Here is a 21,324-nt window from a genome sequence, read left to right on the forward strand (position 1 = left end):
GTCTGATCGGATGTAGAGATTCAGAGTCCTGAGATCTAATATTGGTCTCAATGTTTTGTCCTTTTTGGGAATGAGGAAATACAGGGAGTAAACCCCTGTTCCTTTCTGATGATGTGAGACAAGTTCTATGGCTTGTTTGAGTAATAGTGCCTGTACTTCTGTTTGCAACATTGAAATGTGTTGAGATGGAAGTTTGTGCGTTTTTGGCGGAATGTCTGGAGGAGTTTGTGTGAACTCTATGCAGTAACCATGTTGGATAATGGATAACACCCAATTGTCTGTTGTGATGGGTAACCAGTGGGTGTGGAACTTTTGCAGTCTTCCTCACACAGGGGAAGTGTGGTGAGGGAAGGTGGTTGTAAATTCACTGTTTGTTATGACTGGGTTGCTTTGAGGGCTGGTATTTTCGTCTAGATCTGGGGAATTGTCCTCTGTAGGATCCCAGAATCCCCCCTCTCTGGTATTGCGTCTTGTAAGAGGGTCTGCCTTGTGAGGTAGAGGGTCATATCTGGCCATTAGGGCCTGCGAATTGGCTATACGCCATTGATTGGCTGCCTGTGACGCCACCCTTTTCCCTGCAGCATAGAATTTCTTACTTTCCTTATCTGGAGGGGGTGCGTCTCCAGAGGACTGGGAGTTAGCCCTTTTCCTTGCTGCGCTGACCACAACGGAATCTGGGGGTAGCTGTTGTGTAATAAAAATTGGGTCCGAGGGTGGTGGCTTATATTTCTTTTCCACCTTTGGAGTTATGGCTCTTCCCTTAACTCGTTCCTGGAAGATTTGTTGTGCATGTTCTAACATGCCAGGAAGCATGGGTAGACTTTGGTATGTGGCGTGAGTTGAGGACAATGTGTTAAATAAGAAGTCATCCTCAAGAGGTTCTGTGTGCATGGGCACATCGTGAAATGCCGCTGCCCTGGCTAGAACCTGTGTATATGAGGTGCTATCCTCAGGGGGTGATGGCTTTGATGGATAGCACTCCGGACTATTATCTGAAACTGGATCATCATGGAGATCCAATGGATCCGTGTGATCTTGTTGTGATTGCATAGTGTGTGATGGAGACTGTGCAGTGGGTGTAGTAGGTGGGGAGACAGATGAGGAGAATGAGGAGGAGACTGGTGAGGTGAAAACAGTGGGTAGGCGGACATTTTTCTCTTGGTTTTGGCACTTTAGCCGGTGGCTGATCAGTGTCCAAACGTCCATGGAAGGCCAGTTTCCTCTTTGTTCTTAGAGGAGGTGCCGTGAGGATTTTGCCAGTGTCTTTATGGATTCATATTATGGCCTGTTTCTCATCGAAATCCTTTATTTGTGTCAATTCCTCAGCAAATTTATGGCTTTCTTTTAATTGCTTTGATAGTCCATGCTCCTCAGTGTATGTATGCCTTTTCGGCTCAGAAGCCGTTTTTTTCCGTAACGAAGGGCCTGGAGTACTTGTTGGTCTCGGCTTCGAGAGTGACTTTCGGGGCTTGGACTTGATGGGTCGGTGCCATATAATTTCGGAGCCTGTGCCGCGGCTCGAGTCCGAAGGCTTTGTTGTTGGCGTGGCCTTTTTCGGTCCCGAAGATGTTGCTTGGTCACCGGTAGCCTTCTTATGGGTAGAGCCATGGCCTTCTGGCAGTGGCATCCCCGAGGCCTTGTATTTGGGCTTGGATTGGGTTGGGGCAAGCGTACTCACGTGCTGGCCCGCTGTTATTGGTCGGTCGATGTCAGACTCTTGTTCGGAATCGGACCCCCAAACGGAGAGGGCGGTGTGGATCATCTCCTCCTCTTCTGCGTCGAAGCGTTCGGTGCTTCTGGACGCCATCTCTAACCTTCGCGCTCTTCGGTCTCTTATAGTCTTTTTCGAGCGGAAGGATCTACAGGCCTCGCAGGTATCCACTCGATGATACGGAGATAAATACAGGTTACAAACCAGATGTTGGTCCGTGTAGGGATACTTGGCATGGCACCGAGGGCAGAATCTAAACAGGGTCCGGTCCATGAGGCTTCGACAATACTTTTGATCGGGCCGACCAGGCCCAAGTTCGGCACGGGTGCCCCGAAGGGCAAGTAGAGATCTGTATCCGCCGGTACCTAGGTGTCGATGATGGATGATACTCGATCGAATTTAGCGAATTTGTAATATTTTTCCTACTCGAACAACCAGAGTGAAAAGAAACACGTCCGAACCCGATGGTGGAAAGAAAACAATCTAAGATGGAGTCGATGTCCATGCGCAATGGAGCCGAAAAGGAGGAGTCACTCGGTCTCGTGACTCGAAAAGACTTCTTCGTAGAAAAACAACTTGTAACACTCCGAGCCCAACATGTCATTTTTGCTTGGAATTCACTGTTTACTGACATAAGAAACAAACCCACCCTACTCTCTTTCTGAAAAACACCTAAAATCCCACCTCTTCTGTAATTTTATACTTATTGTCTCTTTTTCTCACCCTAATCCAGTTATAGAGTGCTTTGCTTAACGTCTCAGATGTGATATTCTTAATTGAGATATGAAATGTAATTCGCAGGCATTTCATCATCTGACTTGCTTTCTGTATTTTGGTACGAGTTCAACAGAGTTCTTGGTAAATGATGCTTGTTGTGGTACAGGATTGCTCAATAAAACTATTACTATAATTCTATTGACTATCCTGTCATTATATTTTTTGACATAAAAGATAGTGTTTTTATGTTTTTCTACCCAATGTCCAAAGGATTTAACCCATGGTTAATAGTGATGTAAAATATTTGGTATTTTGGTTATGACTTATTCCCTCAATCTAGGAAATTCTGTCCATTTGCACTAAACCAAGCCTACTGCAATAGCCATATACCAGCTAATGCAAATCTGCAGCTATCACCCTACAGGATTCTTGAAAAGAATGCAATATGCCTGAGCTTTATTGATTTAAATGCCTCATAGGATGAGCCAGTGCCTCTTACTTAACTGGGGCAAAGAATTTCCCCCTACTTTACTCGATGCCAATGTTCAGTCAGATCATTACCTAGGCCTGCATAGTATAATCGCTTTGGTCGCTGCACAATATTATATCAGGTTATTGTGTACATGCATGTTTTTCTAATTTCACACACTGTCTACACTTAGTCCAGAGTTCCGCATGTCAATGGCTGCCACTGCAGACAATAGTGATTGACTGGATGTCATTTGCAAGAGCATGCCAAGCAAACACTTAGTATGTGACAATAACCAAATAAAAGTACATGCTCAGCAATGCCACTAGTATCATACAACTGCCAAGATGTTCAGCAAGCTCATATGTGTTTTCCTTTAAATGAATAATGGAGATGGGTGGAGGCTCCAGAACCATTTCATTGGGAGGCATATTCTACTTAGCAAAGAAAAGCTGATTTTTCATGAACAATGTACACATGATATGCAGCTCTTAAACAGAACACACTGTTCACTTCCCTTTGTTGGGAATACAGAAGCCCTTCAAAGGAATAACCCAAATGCATGACCCCGCAATCCCATTTTGAACAATGATAGCTTCTTCTAAAGCAATTATTCTACAAATCAGTTGGGTTGTTATGCATAATAGTGAAACACTGTCAGTGCTTTTAAACGCAAACCATAGAGAATACCTCTAAAGCTGTACTGCCCACTGCAAATCAATGTGTTTTCAAAAAGTTCTTGTGAAAAGCTTTGCATACATCATGTATAGTTTGAGGCACTCACTCAGTGGTATGTACTTTGACAAAGTATGGCTGGGCGAACACTGTATTTACCAGCAAAATAAAGGACCGGATAAAAAAAAAAAAAAAAGAACCAAAACAATTTTTTCTGAGGTTCTTTTGACCGTAAGGTTATTTATTGCACGGAAGACTGCAAACGTCTTTCAGAAAAATATAGTTAGCAGTAGCTCAATAAAGCCTGATCCACTGTATTGTGGACATCATACAGATCGTAAGCTTAGCATACAACACTATAACATTTATAACTTCTTTTGGTATATATATAAAAAAAAATCATTTTGCTTTATTACCTGAGGCTGTCATGTCGTGATCCATACAGAACGACCAACATTTATTGAAAAAACAGAGGGAGATAACTCATGAAAACCAAACGTATGTTAGGAAGACCCATCTTTAAACTGAATGAATCACCTAATAGGAACAGTGCACTGCGTCAGTGGCTTTACTATACATGATGCAAGACATCTTCAAAAAGCAGTGAAGCTGGGAATGTCTAGGCAAATGACGTAGAAGCTGATTGGCTAAACATCCCCATCACAAACCGGATGAAAATAAAACATTCTCTATGCATTGTTTCACACTGAACAGCCCTATCTCCCTTGGGGGAGTCCCTCTGTTTAGAACATTACCTTCAGTAAACCAAGTTCTGGTTTTTCTCCCTACCCACTGGGAGAGCCAACCCTCTGAGATACACTCAGCGATGGAAAGCAGTCAATACAGGAGGGTAAGAGAAAAAGAAAATGAAGTGCTTGAGGTAGGGTGATCACCTTTCAAGGGAAAAACAAAAGAAAAATAGAACTGACTTCTTACAGACCTACAAACCTAAAAGAGGAATGCTCATAGGATGTAATCCTGACTGCTACGGTGGTAGAATACTAGGGGTCATAGATTGTCGCCTGGTAGATATGATCATACTCACTTTTAGTGAGGAACAATTGATACCATAAAGTGGTGCAAAACAGCCTTTGTTATTGCTTAAAAAAGCTTTATTTCTACCATATTTTATACCTAATGATTGTTTTTTTCACTGATGACCAGCAGTGTGTTTCCTTAACAGCTTATGAGAGATCTGCAAACCTGAAGGACCCAGGAGAAATAACCTAAAGAGACCTCACTACAGGTGTGATTACTGACATATATTCCCTTCTCATTCAAATTAGTCAGCAATTGTATGAGGTAAAATTTCTAATACTAAGATGGAGACAGAAATCTGTAAAAAGAAAAAAATACTTGGCCAGTAAAGATAGTTCTGTCCAAAGTGTCTCTGTTTCTGCAGTTACCTGAGCACAAAACATTGTTTTAATGTAGTCCTATTCATGCTCATGGTGTGCAAAGCACAATCAATGAGTAAGCAACCAACAAAACTAGCAGAATCAGTGACTTACAAGTTTAAATGGAAATCCAGAGAAAAACTTCAAACAAAATTGGGTGCTTCTGTACAGCAGACCATAATTGTACAGATATTACAGAGTGAACTCCACAGTTTGTACCTTGCATATCCTTCTGTGGAACAACATGTCAGAAATAAAATGAGGTCATTTGTGGTTAGAATTAGATTTTGAGATGTTTTCATTGCAAATTAAATGTGTTCTCCTCTCACAGGAATAGGCAACAAACAAATATGTTGCACTGTAAGAATGGGTTTCTTCTGTGCCTGTGATGTTATACACCATTGAGAGAGATGCACAAATGGAAATGTCTCTTTTAAAATATGTGAAGGACGTTGGAAGGTGGAGAACACTTGGATACCCCCAAAATGTTTCTGTTGCCCTCTACCTGAACAGATTAATCATGGATCTGAGAAGAAGCACTTGCTCTAGTGTGAAAGACTGTTTATTTTTGCCCACATGTCTGTAATATTTTAGATGAAAAGGGGAGTAGCATTGACCGATCATGGATGACATCTGTCATCGGATAAAGCTAGGGTCTACAGACACCTTCATTGTCGGCAGGAAAGAGAAAAGAGAACAAGAGTTCAATTACGTTTATAACTTTGCGTAACGGTTTACACCTTTGTAGACACTAGATATTTCTGGATCTTGAAATATGCCACCAATTTCCATGGCAAAAAACTGGAACTCACAGAATAAGATACTATCCACAGCACACACTGGTTTCCTTCAATTAAGATGGATGGTCATCTGGGGGAATTGTTTTTTTTTTGAAGATCTGCTTTGAATAATAAGATTTTGTTCTAAAGGCACTCAGAACCTGAGGCGGATTAACACAGTCACTTTTTATATTTAAAAAAAATCCCAAGTACTCATTCATTCATTTTGTGAACTATCCAAATGCACTTACATTTCCTTCTTTTCTTTTATGCACACAATGCATACCCATTCATATATAAGAATATTTCTCAGTTAAAACAGAGTGTTACCATGGACATTATATTTTTTCAATTTCAATCTTCATTTCATAAATGAATGTAAATCATAAGTCACTCACTCACTAATCCATAAATTACTAAAGTAAAACATAAATTAATCATACACACAAACATCGTGGAGAATGCAAAATCTAAACTTCTCAGTAGTGAGATAAGGAGAAGAAAAGAAAGAATTATAAATAAAAAGTACACAATGAAACAATACAGATCTCAATTTAAATTTGCGTAAGGTGAATAACAGAATACTGAAGGAGAGACAGCGGTCATTTTTCATAATCAAGACTGGTCCTTTTCAGAAAGTGAATTGTGGTAAATGTCATATTGTAAAAATATAAATTGTTTATTGTTGGAGCATCAGAAGAGATCTAATTACTAACGGCTAATTGCTTTGAAGAGATTCTGAATTGATGGTTATATTTCACAATCTAGTGGTCAAAATCCAATTTCAAAGATATTGCAACCACAATATCAACTCCCACTTTAAATGTAAAGTAAGTATGAAGGGAAGTATGTATATATACTATCCCTGATTCCACATCAACCTGCCTTGAGGATATAGTGGTAGCAGATACTGTAGATGCAATATTTTCGAAGGTTCACACTTCAACTACAGTATAGTAATCCACTCATCAATTTGATGTTCTACATTAATTTCTACAAAATTCAAACTGAGTGCCCATGTACTTTACCACACAAAACTTCATGAGCAGAAAGATTTGACTTAAAACTATATTTGTTCATCTGTATGTTTCAAAGACATCTGTGGTATAGAATATAAACCCTGGACCGGGGAATAATGCCATCTACGGCGGACATAAATAACAGGTCAATTTAGCATGAACTGATAGTAATATTTTAGCTAGTGTCCTGTGCCCATTTCTCTCCTAACATCTGTATTTTGTGACTGACAGCAGATTATATTTAGGTTTACATGTTTTAAAGTATTATTTTTCTCATCTGCTTTAGCGTACAGTATAATAAAGCAATTTTAATATCGGTGGATGACTTGCCATTCTCAGATTTACTGAGGATTGTTAAAACTGAAGTATGTATCACATGCTTAAGATATTATCAGAAGATAATTTTTCATAGCTATGTTACACAAAAAGGTTCCCCAATTTACCATACAGTGAATGAGACTGTATATTTTAGTCTACTGTATAAATTTACAAAAAAAGAGTAAGTATTGGAAAAATTTGACATAAATAGGTGAGTCTTTCAATACCATTTTTATCTAAAATGTATTTTGTGACAACTTAGATATTTTGTCATCTTATGAGATACATTATCTCAGGTCAATGACCATCAAATGGAGCAGAGGAAATCTATGCATCTGCTGTATTTGAGTCATCATTTATCAAGTGACGTTAATCCACCTTTACTTACAGAAAGAGAAAATATATTTATAGGGATCCAAGATGTTTTTATTTCCCCACCTAGAAATATTTATAAGACAGTCAATGCATGATTTGCATTCGGTGCAATACATCAACATTAATGAATGATTTGGGACTACAAATAAAGTATTAAAGACAAAGGTAATAAAAGGGAAAGGAAAATGAGAAGGGAGTCAGTAATAAGATTAATGCCATCAACAGAGCGGTCTGAAAATCAAACACATAAAAACCCAGAGGCATTAACTATACCACTGTCCTCCCAGAGACCTCTCAAGAACTTTGTCTAATTACTTTGTGCATCTTTGCGAAGAGACCACATTTTTCCATCCTTTACCAGTGAATTTCCTCTTTGGCTTTTACAGTGTTACATTTCTCTATGAGAAGGTGGTAGAATAATGGCGCACTAGCATTCACAAGTCAGTTGTTTACTAGGGCCTTCTTGACAGGTGCTTTAACTGCAGAAACACTCTCCATCTTACAGAAATTGCATTATTAATAGTTTATACTAAACAGTCGGAATACATCCAGATATGCAAGTTTATCTGCTAAGTAGTGAACAGAAAATGTCCTTCTTTTTATAATTTATTTTAGCTTATAATCTTTTTATTGGTGTTTTATTTTGTACAGATAGTCCTAACTACAACTACTGGCTCGGTTGGGCGTCGCTTACTTGAGAAGGATAAGTACCACAAAAAAAACATCAGAACTGAGATGGCAACTTACAGAAAACTCCATCAACTCCCCTCTACTAATCCAAAGCATCAAAGATACAAAAGTATGTTACACTCTCAGCTGTTCAGTATACAGACTAGTTCAGTGAAGATGCTATATATATATATATAGACCATGATAAGAGTAGGTGAATAAAATTTGCATCAGGACAACTGTCTCGTGGAGCAGTGTAAGGCAAAGTAACCTAAGGCATTTAGGGCAGGTGAGCTCTCGAAACTTCTAGAATAGAATCTGTGTTTAATCCAATCGTTCTTTTGCTCACCATGCCACCTCAGTTTGGACCCAGCCACATGCAAATCAATCTTGACCCTGTTCCTCATGGGAACAGTCCAGCCCAAACTGCCAAGCCAGGTCCTCCCTGGACCGGAAACAAAGCAAAAGAATGATGGATTAAACCCAGATCTGTGACTGGGGGTGAGTGTTTGAAAAGTTTCAACACTCCGTCCATCATCCTTTTGTGTCATTAAAGAGGCTTACCATCCCCAGAGAACACTCTGGAACTCTTCCAAGAGTGCTATCAAAACACCACATTAATGCCAACTGCTGTGCCTAAGCAGCTGGTAGTGTCCACCCCAGAACAGATGATGTACCTTGAGTGGTCCTGCCCATCCTGAATGGCTTGACCCAAGTTAGCCCAAACGGGAACAGCCAGCAAGCTCTCACCAACCATGTTCCAAAACGCATGGGTATACCTCCACAGCAAGCAGCGGACACTGGCTGACCAGAAGGCAAGAGTCACTGAGGAAAATGTTTACTTCCTGAATGTCTCATGACTGTTTAAATCTCTGTCTTGATCATTGTAGGGAAAGAATTGGGGTTCCCCTACTGACAGAAGCATGAACCTCCAAAGTCTCTGGTGCAGCGTGCTGCATCAAGAAATCAGGAGCACCTTGTGCCGACCTGAGGCGTCTAGCAACCTGCCTGTTCACTGGCAGGAACAGGGCTTAGACCAGTTGCTCCAAAGGAGGTCAGTCACAGCTTTCTTAAATGAAAGTAATAGTACTGATGAGGTTTGGTTAAGTTGGCAGTTGTTCAAGACCCCAACCACAGGTCTCATTGCCACGGCAACTAAGGTGTACTTTTCGGTTAGTGGCCCAGATGGAGAACACAACCCAGTGTTCAAGGAAGTGTCCAGTCCACTGGTCTGCTGCAAATCCAGATACAAACTGTCATCATAATGGTAGGGAAAATGCTCCCTCCTCATCACCACTGTCATCCCCAAAGGCAGGTTGGCTCTGATCAGAGTCACATCAAAATGTTGGTGGAGCTCTGTGGTGTGGCTCTGAAGCAAAGGAATGGTTCTCTCTGAATTGTATTGGACTGCGGCTGAGTGTGATGGTGTGGCATTGAGATCCGACCTTGGTTGGAGCTGGAATGGATTTGGGTTGGGGTAGGACAGCACTATATGAACAGAGTCATGCTATGGCACCTGCCGCATTGGTCGCAGGGACGGTGTGGATTGTGGTGCTAAAATGGATGCCAGCTCTGGCATTGGAGTAGAATCCTAGGCAAGTTCTGGACACAAAAAGCACCAAAGGCAGACCCACAGGCGTTATCTCAAAAGAAGACCACAAAGAAGGCCTGTTGTGGGAAAGTGCTTGAGCGGGAATGGGTCTGCGCCTTCGACTTTGAGCAAGAGCACACTACCAGTTCACCTTCAGGTTAATAAAAGGACACTCCACATAGGATTGAGTCGAGCACTGAAACCAAAACACAAGAGACAGACCTCGTGGGGATCTGTCACAGTCATCTGTTTGTAACACTCCCTGCAAAGCTTAAACCCTGTAGTTTACATAGTTTCCTTTCACACTAGAAAGAAGCGTTCTGAAGAAAAGGCTTGCAATTAAAAACATTAGGAGTGAGGACTGGATCTGCATATAAAGGTGGAGAAAGAAAGGAGATCAGCGCAAGGGGAGACATTAATATTGACTTCTGCCATCACTTCTGGGGTGGACAAAGTCAGTGTGGAGTTTCACCGTGCCATCTACCAGCACACGGGAACAATGCTGTTTATTTCATTCAGATACACTGTAGCACCCGGAGATATTCCAGAGGTTCGGGATCTGCTGTTAGAAGTATCCATCAGACAATGCTGCTTACTTCTGCGTAGTGCTCATGCTACCTTGCATCTAGGTCCAAAATAACATCTGTCTGTCATTTCTTATTGTTTTTGTTAGCTACGGACAGTACTTCAGGAGAGTTCTTGCCTCATTAGTAATAGCAGCATCTATTGTATGCTCTAACCAGTGCTGTTGGTCAGTGCAGGTACAAAAGTGAAAAGAACCGTCATGAACACTTGTAATATAAATATACATATGCTAGCAACAAAAGAGTTCTTAATTAGTGATCAATAATTACTACAACATAAAAAGTATTGTCTATCTAGTGGAATCTAGGTATGAAACATTTACATTCAGCTGAATTAAGGTGGAAAGTAATTACTCATCCACTCTTATATATGCAACAGGTGGACAATGTGCTACCAGAATGTGGACTGGGCGTAACAGACAAAGTATACAAAACACTTTTTACAATAACACTACCTTGATGTAGTTAAACTAATGTCCTTCTTATATCAGAATCATTCAAAACACATGCTAAATATGCACTAACCGGAAAATTGTATGAAATGCTGAACACAAAAGAATTGTCAGTCCAGCACATATACTGCATCACAGTCATAGTAATATTCTGCAATGCTTCTACACCTTTTTACAGCAGGATATGAGAACATCTGACATGAATTCAGAAGTATACAGCACTAAAAGGGTAATAATACATTTACAAGAAAAAAGCAAGAAGTTAAAAGTCAGCAAATAGTGCAAGTAAATGTGGGGAGAGTTCATAGAGGATCCATTTTTACAGCACCTTCTGAAAAGTGTAAAACAAACCTTACAACACGCAAAAGTCACAGAAGTGACTACGTGTTTAGTGCTCTGATGGGTAAAGTCTGTATGAGGGATGCTACTTTCTTAGGACACAAGCAGGCCAGATGTACATAGCAGATGATCTTGGCATTCATAATATTCAATATGTTGGGTGTTAGTGACTGAATGGGTTGACTAATTTAGTCCTTTGATAGGCTACCTACACAACGTGACTGGTTTAGGGATCGTAGTAGAGGCCCAAGAGCAACTATGACTTGACCAATAGCAGAACTAGCAGTGAACACAAACTTTATCTGATTGTATCCCAACAGTGTGCCACTGATAAAGACAGCGTTAGAGGTCGTGCACTTAAAAAGGAAGAACAATTTGGTGTTACCATCTGTCGCCATACCCTTTTCAGATCTCAGCTCTTCCGTCTCCTTCTTCAGTTTTTCAATCTGAGCAAGAAGGTCCATGTTCAACTTGTCTGACTCTTGCAGTTTACTTTAAAAAAAAAAAAACAGGGTGAGATTATGAAGGTTATTTCTTTGAATGCCCTTTGTTAAAAGAGGGCTCTTTTGTTAAAACTAACAACAGACATTCTTAACAACAAGTTGCAACTGAAGCCAAAATTTATGTCACGGTAAGGGCTAGGTTAGGAATTGCCATGGCTTAGGTAATAGCAATCGAAAACTGTACAGTCCCTAGATATTGGTAAAAGATTGAACAATGGCGTTTCCTAACGGGAGAAGAATGATTTTACTGAAAGGTAAGGAACAATTTGTTATACAGTAAATGGTCCCCACTAACCAACCAGTGAAATTATACACTGTGGTTGAAATAACACACAAACTATATATGCTATCAAAGTTTTGCAATGAGTTAGACTTATACTGTTCGCCAGAGAAAGAGGGATTCAAGAACCTTTGAGTTTTCTATCGATCATTAAAATAGAAGCTCACCAAAGATGAGTTTAATGCAATTATACAATGTATACATTTGTGATAAATACAAAGCAAATCATACAAGTGATGACAAGCAATTTAAATTGACATGATCACATATCATCTTACTCTGAACAAATGGTTTTAAAATACCAGAGTCACTGCTAACACACGCACACACACACACTTTTGTTTCTTTGTTGAAGTAGGATGATTATATACTGTACTTATATAGCATTTGTAATGTCCCAGATGTAAGGCAGTGGAACACTGTAGGGTCTAATGCAAATATACAATTGATGAGTGATTGTAGAAGAAGTTGGTAATGGTTGAGGCACATTTTAGGCACAGTTTTTTTTCTAGAAAATGAATGTAAAACAAACCATGAACTACTTAGCACCGGCCAAACAGGAAGAATTCTTATTTGAACGTTTTGAAAATATGTGTCTTAGCAACACTATGAGGTACTAATACATTTTTACTCTTCTTCTTCTTGGCTTTATATGTCTCAAACTGGCATCCTAGAAGAGCAACATTACAGACACGCCACAGGTCGATATCCACTTTTATTTATTTAGTACTGAAACTATTACAATCATACACAAATATTAAGATGCACTGCAACACTCAGCAAGTTAATCACAATAGATTCAAACTCCTAAAAGTATACTAAAAAGTCCATCCCAGTACACTATATGGAGCCAAATTCTACAAGAAAAAGACTACTTTTTTTTACTTATTCCGATCATAAATAGTTATTTTGAGGATGGTTTAGTCCCTACCTATGCAACTCTATGTTCAGAATTGCAACTGTTTAAGAGGAAACAGCATAAATAAGTCCATTACAATGGAGGCATTCCTCATGTGGGTTCTGCATATATCATTCACAAGCATTTAGATTGTTTGGCAGGACTCAATGTTAACAAGCCAATGTGACAAGTCACAGACTTACTAAAATTAAAGCAAGGAAAACAGGGCAAGAAAGATTCCCGGTAAAATAGAATATACCATACAAAGGCTGAATGCCAGCTATGATCAATGAACGGGATAAATCTACTGTTATCTGCACAACCATCTTTGAATGGTACGTGTGGCTTGCATAGCTAATGCTAATAACAGTAGATTGATTAGTTTTATTATGTGCAAGCTACCTAAAAAAGGAAACAGGAGAGATCGGTGCTAGTGGAATAGACAGAACTGAAGGACATGAGGTAATTAGACTGGCGGATATTTCTTGCAGTTCCGTTTTGCATTCAGGACCTACTTTCCAACTGAAGACATCTGAAATACCCAGACACAGAATCAAATTTGCTCAGCTTAATGACAGCGCAAAGCTCAGAATGATGTTTTTTAAAGGGGATGTGGCATTATGGCCGCCTGCAGAATTGGACAACCAGGTTCGAGTCTCTGAGTTGAATCAACATCCAGAGATTCAGAAATCACTTAAACTCCCTGCGCCTAAAAAATAAACTGAATGTGTTCTTGTGCAAAAAAAAATGTTTCTCTTGCAAAGGACTCCAATACCTTTGTTTTAAGGGTGCGCTTTATAAACCTTCTAGAAATGAAACCAAAAAGAGGGAGGAGGGTGGAAAACAATGGTGGCGAAGAGTTTCGGTTAAAGAGAACAATACAGAGCTCCAATACCTGGGAGTTTAGTTCATGCTATATAAAAAAGGGGCAAAGAAATACATGGCAACGACAAAGCAGGAGAGATGGGAGGGACAAGGAAAACAGTGCGGACGTGAGAGGGGATAGAGAGGGCCTGCAAACACATGCACTCTTAAGGAGTGCTAGATTTGAAATAGAAAAAAGTTTCTCTAACAGCACAAGCCAGTGGAAGAACACTGGCCGCAGAGACAGGAAATTGTACTTTGTCCTAGCTCCATGGACGACTAAAGAGGAAGAATAGAAAGTGGAAGCCAGAGGACGCCTTAACCAATGAGAAGCAAGCAAACGAGAGTGATGTGGGAGTCAGCCAATGGTAACTAACAGTAAGTATGGAGTGGGCTCTGAGACCGTTTAGAAGCCTTTTTTTATTCACAATAGCTTTTGCTGACAGCCCATGCACACTGTAGACAAAATCTAACAAGCATTTGCAATGCAGTGGGTCTCGCATCTGCTCGAGTTAGAGCTATTAATGTTGTAAACTCCAACCCGACTTTTCTTGCCACATAAATTGAAAATTAAAAGTTAAACAGTTTCACATAAGGGAGCAGATTCACAGTTCCACGGCCGCCATGAGCATCAGCGTGAAGAGACACGCAAAAAGAAAAAAAAGTTCACTCGCAGTAAAACTAATCAGCAAAAGTGCAATTAGCCATGTAACAGGGCCGATGGGCCAAGGCGGTAACAAAACCTCCCCAAGGAGGGACAAAGGTAAACCATTTACCAATGTGTCATCAAAGGATTTTTTGAAGGGCAAGCCCACGAACGAGTGGTAGTGATGGGCGTGAGGTGGTCGTTGTTAAAAGCCCAGATACATACCAACACGTCGGAAAAGCATCGCTTGCGCGCTGCTTTGCTCAACCTAAAAATTACATTCAAGTTATCCAGGGAAAGCACTGGCTAGGGTGATCTGATGGTTGAAGGATAAGAAAGGAAAGAAACTACAAAGCAGCTTAAGTTGAAAAAGGCAGAACTTCAAGACAGCCTCTATATGTTGAACAAGAGAGAGTAAGGAATCAACTGGCACTACTAAGCCCTTTCCAGCTGATGGATAGGAGGACAAGGGCTGAAAAAGTTAGGCCAAAGAACAGAGTGTAACTGATTAGGGAATTAGGAAGGGGGGCCTCGATTTTAAAAGGTTTAATCGTGAGGAATTTGTAATTCATCCAGTTACTAATAACCTTCATGAACTTTGGAAGGCCCCCGAACCCCCACTTTCCACGTAGCTGCCTCATCAGCATACATAGGAAGGAAAACCCTTGCATTTCATAAAGAGGCCAGCGGCTGCAGTACAAACTTAATAAAAGGTAGAAAAGCACGGAGCGCTGAGGGACACCCCAAGGTAGACTCCTATTTTCAAAATATAAAATTGTCTAGTCTAACTTGAAAATATCTTCCTGAAAGGAAGGAAGAGGTCCACTTTAACGCTGTGCCTCCAAAGTCAAACTCTGGCAGGTGAGAGAGTAGGACACTGAAATCGAGGGTGTCAAAACCTGCAGCCAGATCTAAGAGAATCAGCCCCCCAACACTGCCATTGTCCACAATAACCCTCGCCCGTTTAACACCATGACTACTGCCACCTCGGTGTTCAGTTGAAGATGCTCTAGCAGATGGTTATTTTCAACAAACTCCTACACCTGAAACTTTACCAACTGCTCTGTTAACCTGGTGATAAACGACAGCAAAAATACAGGATGAAAACTTTTGAATCTGTCAGATTCACAGATGGCTTCTTGAGATGGGTTCTTTCAAAGCCTCAAGACTATCTCCAGTAGTAAGGGAAATGTCAATATCTTGTGGCCTAAAACAAATGTAATTGACAACTGCCATCATCACTCTGCCAGGGCAGGTATCCCTCAGAGAGTGCAAGGTTTACTATGCTGGGGAAAAGATTTCATATCCCCCACGGAGGAAACAAGACAGCAAGCATGCTTAACTGAAACTAATACAGGAATTGCAAGTTCATCTTGTATAGCTAGCTACGTAGCTCTATGTCTTTATGGATCACACTGGCTTTGCTGACAAAATAGTCAGCTAAAGATTCTGCTAAGGCCTGCATGAGTATAACTTAATGTCTGGTAGCCACTGGATTCAGTAGAGTATCCATCATTCTAAGAAGCACCTTAAGTGAGTTGGCAACTGTACCACTTGTAGGGCATAGAATCTGTGTTCAATCTACCAGACACAGAATCTTACCAAATGACAATCGCCTCGTTTGCAGCTTAAAGATCAGATTGGTCTGGGTACCATAGGACCTTTGTCGGACTTCTTATAATCCGTGAAGGCAATTTTGCTCTAGCTTTAATTGAGAACTATCAAGTGAAAGGTTCTCATCAATTGCTTGTTCCAGAATGTGATCAAATGCTGCAACAGGATATCCAGCATGTCTCTCTCTCGGATTATGAAGTTATTCCTGGTAGTTTCAGTCAAGAAAGAGACTAAAGTCCTCTCTAGAGTCTTCACACCATGGTCTAGTATGGACTTGTGTAAATATTGAGAGCCTACTTGACCAAAATCTGGATCATACTACAACTGAAACCAGAATCAGATAATGGTCTGTTCATGGCAGGTGTCCACTTCCCATCGAAGGAACAAGAAAATTCTTACTCTGAGCTGATGGTTAAAAATAAAAAATCTTTTTGGGAGTGCAGTTCTGTACCAACTTGGTGGTGGTCAACTTTATTTTGACATCTTTACTCTTAACAAATGCAAACAACACAGCATATTTAAGAATAATATAAAATTAAAAGTGGGATGGTTGAGGTCAGAATGGTAGATTTCAATCCCATGCTGAAATGCAAAAGCCACTTCATTTTATGAAGAAACATATTTGAAAATGGTGCGTTCTGGTTCTACACCACACAGTCAAAACTATCTTTCAGTAAAGTAGGCACTTGATGCACTGGCTGAGAGTTACGGGTAGTGACTAGTAATGCTAGCAGGGACTAAAGACACTCTAAGTGACAAGGAAAACCAGAAGTGACATGAAATTATGACAGTGACAAGATATAGTGGTGAAACCTAAAAACACTGACAGGCACTAAAAATAGCAGAAGTGACCGGAGTTACTGACAGTGTCCAGAACGCGTGGGAGTGGTCAGAATTACTTGCACAACAAGAAATACTGGCAAAGCCACAGCAAATGGCAGAACACAGAGTAGTGCTAGGTTCACAACCTCAAGCCAATATCTTTTAAACAGTACAAAAGCTATAATAAGGCACATAGTATCTACAGGATATTTCAAAGTATTTCAAAGCGTCCTTGAACCAGAGGACTTTTGAATCACCCTTGATAATATTTGGCCATAGTATTGATACAATTCAAACTTACCATTCAGTTGAGATACTGGCTGCCTTCACCTTATTCAGTTCTTCCTGGATGGCTTGCTTGGCTCGGATTTCTGCATCAAGCGCAGACTGCAGCTCTAGCCGGGCAGACATATCTAGCTTTGCAAACCGGCGCATCTTCCAAGGCATGTCCTACGGAACATAAATACATAGCACCCTGATCACAATCCATGAAATGTACATATTTACATGTATAGTTAATAGTGAATTCTACCTAGAAGCCCTGAATGCGAGGGGCCGAGGGTGCAGTTATGCCACAAAAGTATAAGAAACAAGTTACTTACCCATAACAATAGCTTTGCAGCTTTAGGTTAGGCTAGATTCAAATGCTGTGATCCGCCATCTAAAGCTTGCATCTGGAAAAACTATTTTTTTTTTAAACCTTCCTTTTTATTTTGCGCATTAACCATAGAACTCAACGTGCTAATGGCGAATAAATTAATTACAAATTTTGTAAAGTGCACAGATGCCCAGAAAAGGGAACATTGGTGCTAATGCAGAGCAAAGGCAAATGAGTTATTAGAAAACATACATGTTTTTCGGTTTTTTTTCTGAATCCAGGATGATCTGTGGTAGCACAAATTTCCAGTATAAGAGAATTCCAGCATTTTGTTGCAAACACTGAAAAATATCTTCTCCCCCAGTCCAGATCTCCTAAAGAAGCAGAAAGGAAAGCTCTAGATATGAGAGCTTGCAAAGAAGAAGAAGCAATAACAACGGTAGCTTTGTGACTGAGACAAAGTACTTTGAAGGCTGACCGCTTGGCAATGGTCATCACAGTGGAGTCCATCGTAGGAAGCAGCAAAGGCCCAGTACTAATGGGCAGCAGTGATCTGCGCAATCGGAGGTCACTGGGGTAGCTTTGCGACAGTCAGAGGGCAGTAGAGGAATGACTTTCCGAAGAATAAAAAGATTATAAAAATAAGGAGGTGCCACCTCAGTTACATGACTAGAAAAGGATAGAAACGTGGTAGATGTGGTGCCTAAATTGTGTGCTGACGTAACAGGAGAGGGAGAAGGTCCCAGCTCAGGAGGCCATCAGGCTGACCACCAATCAATGGAGCACATCCAAAAAAGAGAAACTCACTTTTATCACTATTCAGTTTCAAATTATTTTGCTTCATCCTATTTGCATCCTAAAACGTACATGACTGCAGTTGTGTTTGTTGAACGAACGTGTACACATACGATCAAATTGCTGTTACTTGGGAGAACGTCTATCTTCTGTAACAGGCTTTTCCCTACTAGCCTGCAGAACAAATGTCTAGTTAAGGTTGCACAGTTTCTGTAATATTTTACTGCTCCCTAAAATTTACAGAATGTAAACCCTTTTCTGATTGAGATATTGAGCTTTTGAAACAGGCAGAAAGTTGAATGGTCCGATTGCATGGACAGCAGAGACCACCTATGACATACATTTTAGATTTGCTAGTATGACCACCTGATGTTACATCTTGTTAAGTCCGGTTGCTGCACTGTAAGTGCTTGAAATTCACTAAATTTCATGGTTAACTATTATGTTAATTTATGTGCCTTTGTAAAGTGCACTATTCTGTGAGAGTATCCTAGCATTAAGCAGGTGTGTGTCTAGTCCTGACTATGGTAGGTTGGTTAATTGAAAAGCCAGGGCTTCCGCTTCTTGTGGGATTCAAGGAGAGATAAGGGGGCTCTCATGTGGAATGAGAACACATGGCCTCCTGATCTGGTTCTGTATATTCGTGGGATATCTGTAATTAGGAGTCTGTGGAGCAGTGGTGTCTGGGAGGGTGGTAGAAGGGGATACCACTGTTCAGGTAGGTAGTGAGTAAGCTGTGTTGTTGCCTTAAATGTGTGTGAGGACTTTGAAATGAGTGTGTCTGTGTAGCAGGAACCAGTGGAGCTACCTGAGGTGTGGTGTGATGTGAGTTCTGTATGGGAAGTTGTGGATGACTTTGGGTACCGAGTTATGGATGGTTTGTAGTCTTCTAGTGAATTGCTTAGTCATCTGGCTGTAGAGGGTGTTCCCGGAATCCAACTTGCTGGTAAATAGGGCGAGAGTGACAGTTTTTCTAGCGTTGCATGGGGGCCATTTGAAGATATTCTGGGTGGTTTGCGGTCTTCTTTTTCTTTAGTTTTTAGTTTTCTTTTGTAGACAGTTTTTCTAGTGTTGTTTGGGAACATATGAAGATATTCTGGATGTTTAACAGTCTTCTAGTAAGTTGCTTGGTGAGTCCAGCATGGATGGGGTTCCCGTAATCCAACCTGCTGGTGACTAGGGCATGAGTGATAGTTTTCTAATGTTGCCTGGTGAGGTGTTCTTGGCAAAGATCAGTGCTTCTGTATTGTTAGTGTTGAGTTTAGAAACTTGGCTTTCATCCAATTAGTGAATTCAGTCATGCAGGTGGGAAACTTCCTTCTTAAGTTGTGGGTCTTGTCCGAGAGGGAGAGCATGAGTTGCTTGTTGTCAGGGAGGATGCTGATGTCATGTGCACGGATGACGTTGGCTAAAAGGATCATATATGCATTGAAGTGGGTGGGGCTGAGTGATTAACCTTGAGGCCAATATGCCAATATTGCGGAGGTGCCTGATGAGGCTGGGATATGAGGCTGTGTCAAGTGCTACAGAGAGGTTCAGGAGAATGAAGGCTGCTGTGTATCTTCTATCAAGGGTCATATGGATGTTATCTGGGGCAGCAAAAAATGTTTTGTCTGTAATGTGGCTGGGCATTAATCCGGACAGCATGGTGTTGAGGAGCTGATGGCTGCTAAGGTAATCAGGGAGGCATCGGTTGATTAGTTTCTCTAAGACGTTTGTCAGAGTATGGTTGGAGGGAGGTGGGACTGTAGTTGGATAGCATGTCTGCATCAGCGGATGCAGTCTTCAAGGTGAAAGTTGCCGTCTCTGAGGAGGACGAAGGTGCTGGGCATTGATGATGGAGGTTGTGACAAAGTGTGTGATGTCACTGAAAAATTGGTTAGGTGTCCTGGTGGTCTGTATACGAGGGTTGCGCCCAGGGAGAAGTTGGCTGCGATGTGAATCTTGAATGTGAGGTGTTTCATGCAGTTGGTGGATGTAGGTATAGGTAGGAAAGCTGATGTGATCTTTGAATATGATGGAGACTCCACCACCAGGCTCTTGGTTATGATCTGGGATAGTAATCTTGTAGCCAGAGTGGATGGCTCTAGTGATGTCTGGAGCATAGTTTGGGTTTACGCAAGTTACTGTGAGGAAATGCATGTCTGGAGCATGGCCTTGCAGTAGGCCCCTCATCTCTGTGGCATGTTTGGTGAGCAAGTAGGCATTGAGAGACATGCATGTGAGTGTGGTGCGTTGTGTGGATGGTGTTTGCTCTGTGTAAGTTTGAGTGGGTGGCTGGTTAGTGTGAGCAGGTGGCATGCTTGGTGCTACTGGTGCAGGAATGCTGGGTGTAGAGTGTGGGAGAGTGCATGAGAACTTGCAGGAGGTGCATGTCAAAGCTCCTTTGCTGCTGTGTTTTGTATTAGGATGAATACGATTAAACCTCCCTAATGTATAGAATCAAAAGGTGGCAACATCACCCATCAATGGCGGTCCTAGCATACCGGTTATATTTTGGGCAATCTTGGTTTAAGTATGGCAGAGGCAGATGTCTAGCACAATATGGCCACTCCTGGCATTACATCAAATCTTGACATATTGTGGACATGATCTGCATTGTGTTGTCCAGTCCTTGCAAAACAGTTGTACTGATATAATCATCACCATTTTTTAAATGGTATGGATATCTCTTGATGAATCAAGGCCATCATTGTTTCGTGGTAGCCACCTTTACCATAGTGACAACACCCATTACATCTTAGAGGCATCCCTATTCTGAATATAGCTGTTCCTAGCAGAATATATTACTTTGTCAACTTCAAAGGTCGTTGTCATCTTTTCAAGGCCGACCACACAAGATTGTATCAGTTTTTTAATTATTATTTTGGTTCTTGTGATCAAGCTTGGCCCTTCATATCGAAGGCTAAGTTGGACCTCCATTTTGTATTATTTCTTTTGTGCTTTATCAGTATATAACATCCTCTGCCTTCTATTTGGGCCCCATCCATAACTTTCAAAGTATTAGAACTGAAAGGGAAATGTTACCCTGCAACAATCTTTTCATAGGCTGTGGGGCTGTAGATTCATAATGTCTGCATACTCCTGCCATCTAGTGTTGGATGCGGGCGTTTGGAAGTTGTTTTTCATCAAAGAAGTTAGATTACATGCTACCTTGTGACTCCTCTGTTAGCCTAGCATGCACCAGGACAAAGACTCCACCTCAGATT

General features: G+C 40.9%; 1 protein-coding gene across 2 annotated transcripts in view; it reads right to left on the reverse strand.

The window, feature by feature from the left end:
- The window catches only part of CDC42BPA (CDC42 binding protein kinase alpha), a 608,613-nt gene that overhangs the window by 127,018 nt on the left and 460,271 nt on the right, over positions 1-21,324 (reverse strand). For both annotated transcript variants that reach the window (XM_069233802.1, XM_069233803.1), the window contains exons 19-20: positions 17,024-17,172; positions 11,496-11,587 (exon numbers count right to left, since the gene is read on the reverse strand). In XM_069233802.1, the coding sequence (XP_069089903.1) occupies positions 11,496-11,587; positions 17,024-17,172 (241 nt within the window). The remainder of the gene's footprint in view (positions 1-11,495; positions 11,588-17,023; positions 17,173-21,324) is intronic.

Source organism: Pleurodeles waltl, chromosome 5, assembly GCF_031143425.1.
Source record: "Pleurodeles waltl isolate 20211129_DDA chromosome 5, aPleWal1.hap1.20221129, whole genome shotgun sequence".
Lineage (NCBI taxonomy): Eukaryota > Metazoa > Chordata > Amphibia > Caudata > Salamandridae > Pleurodeles > Pleurodeles waltl.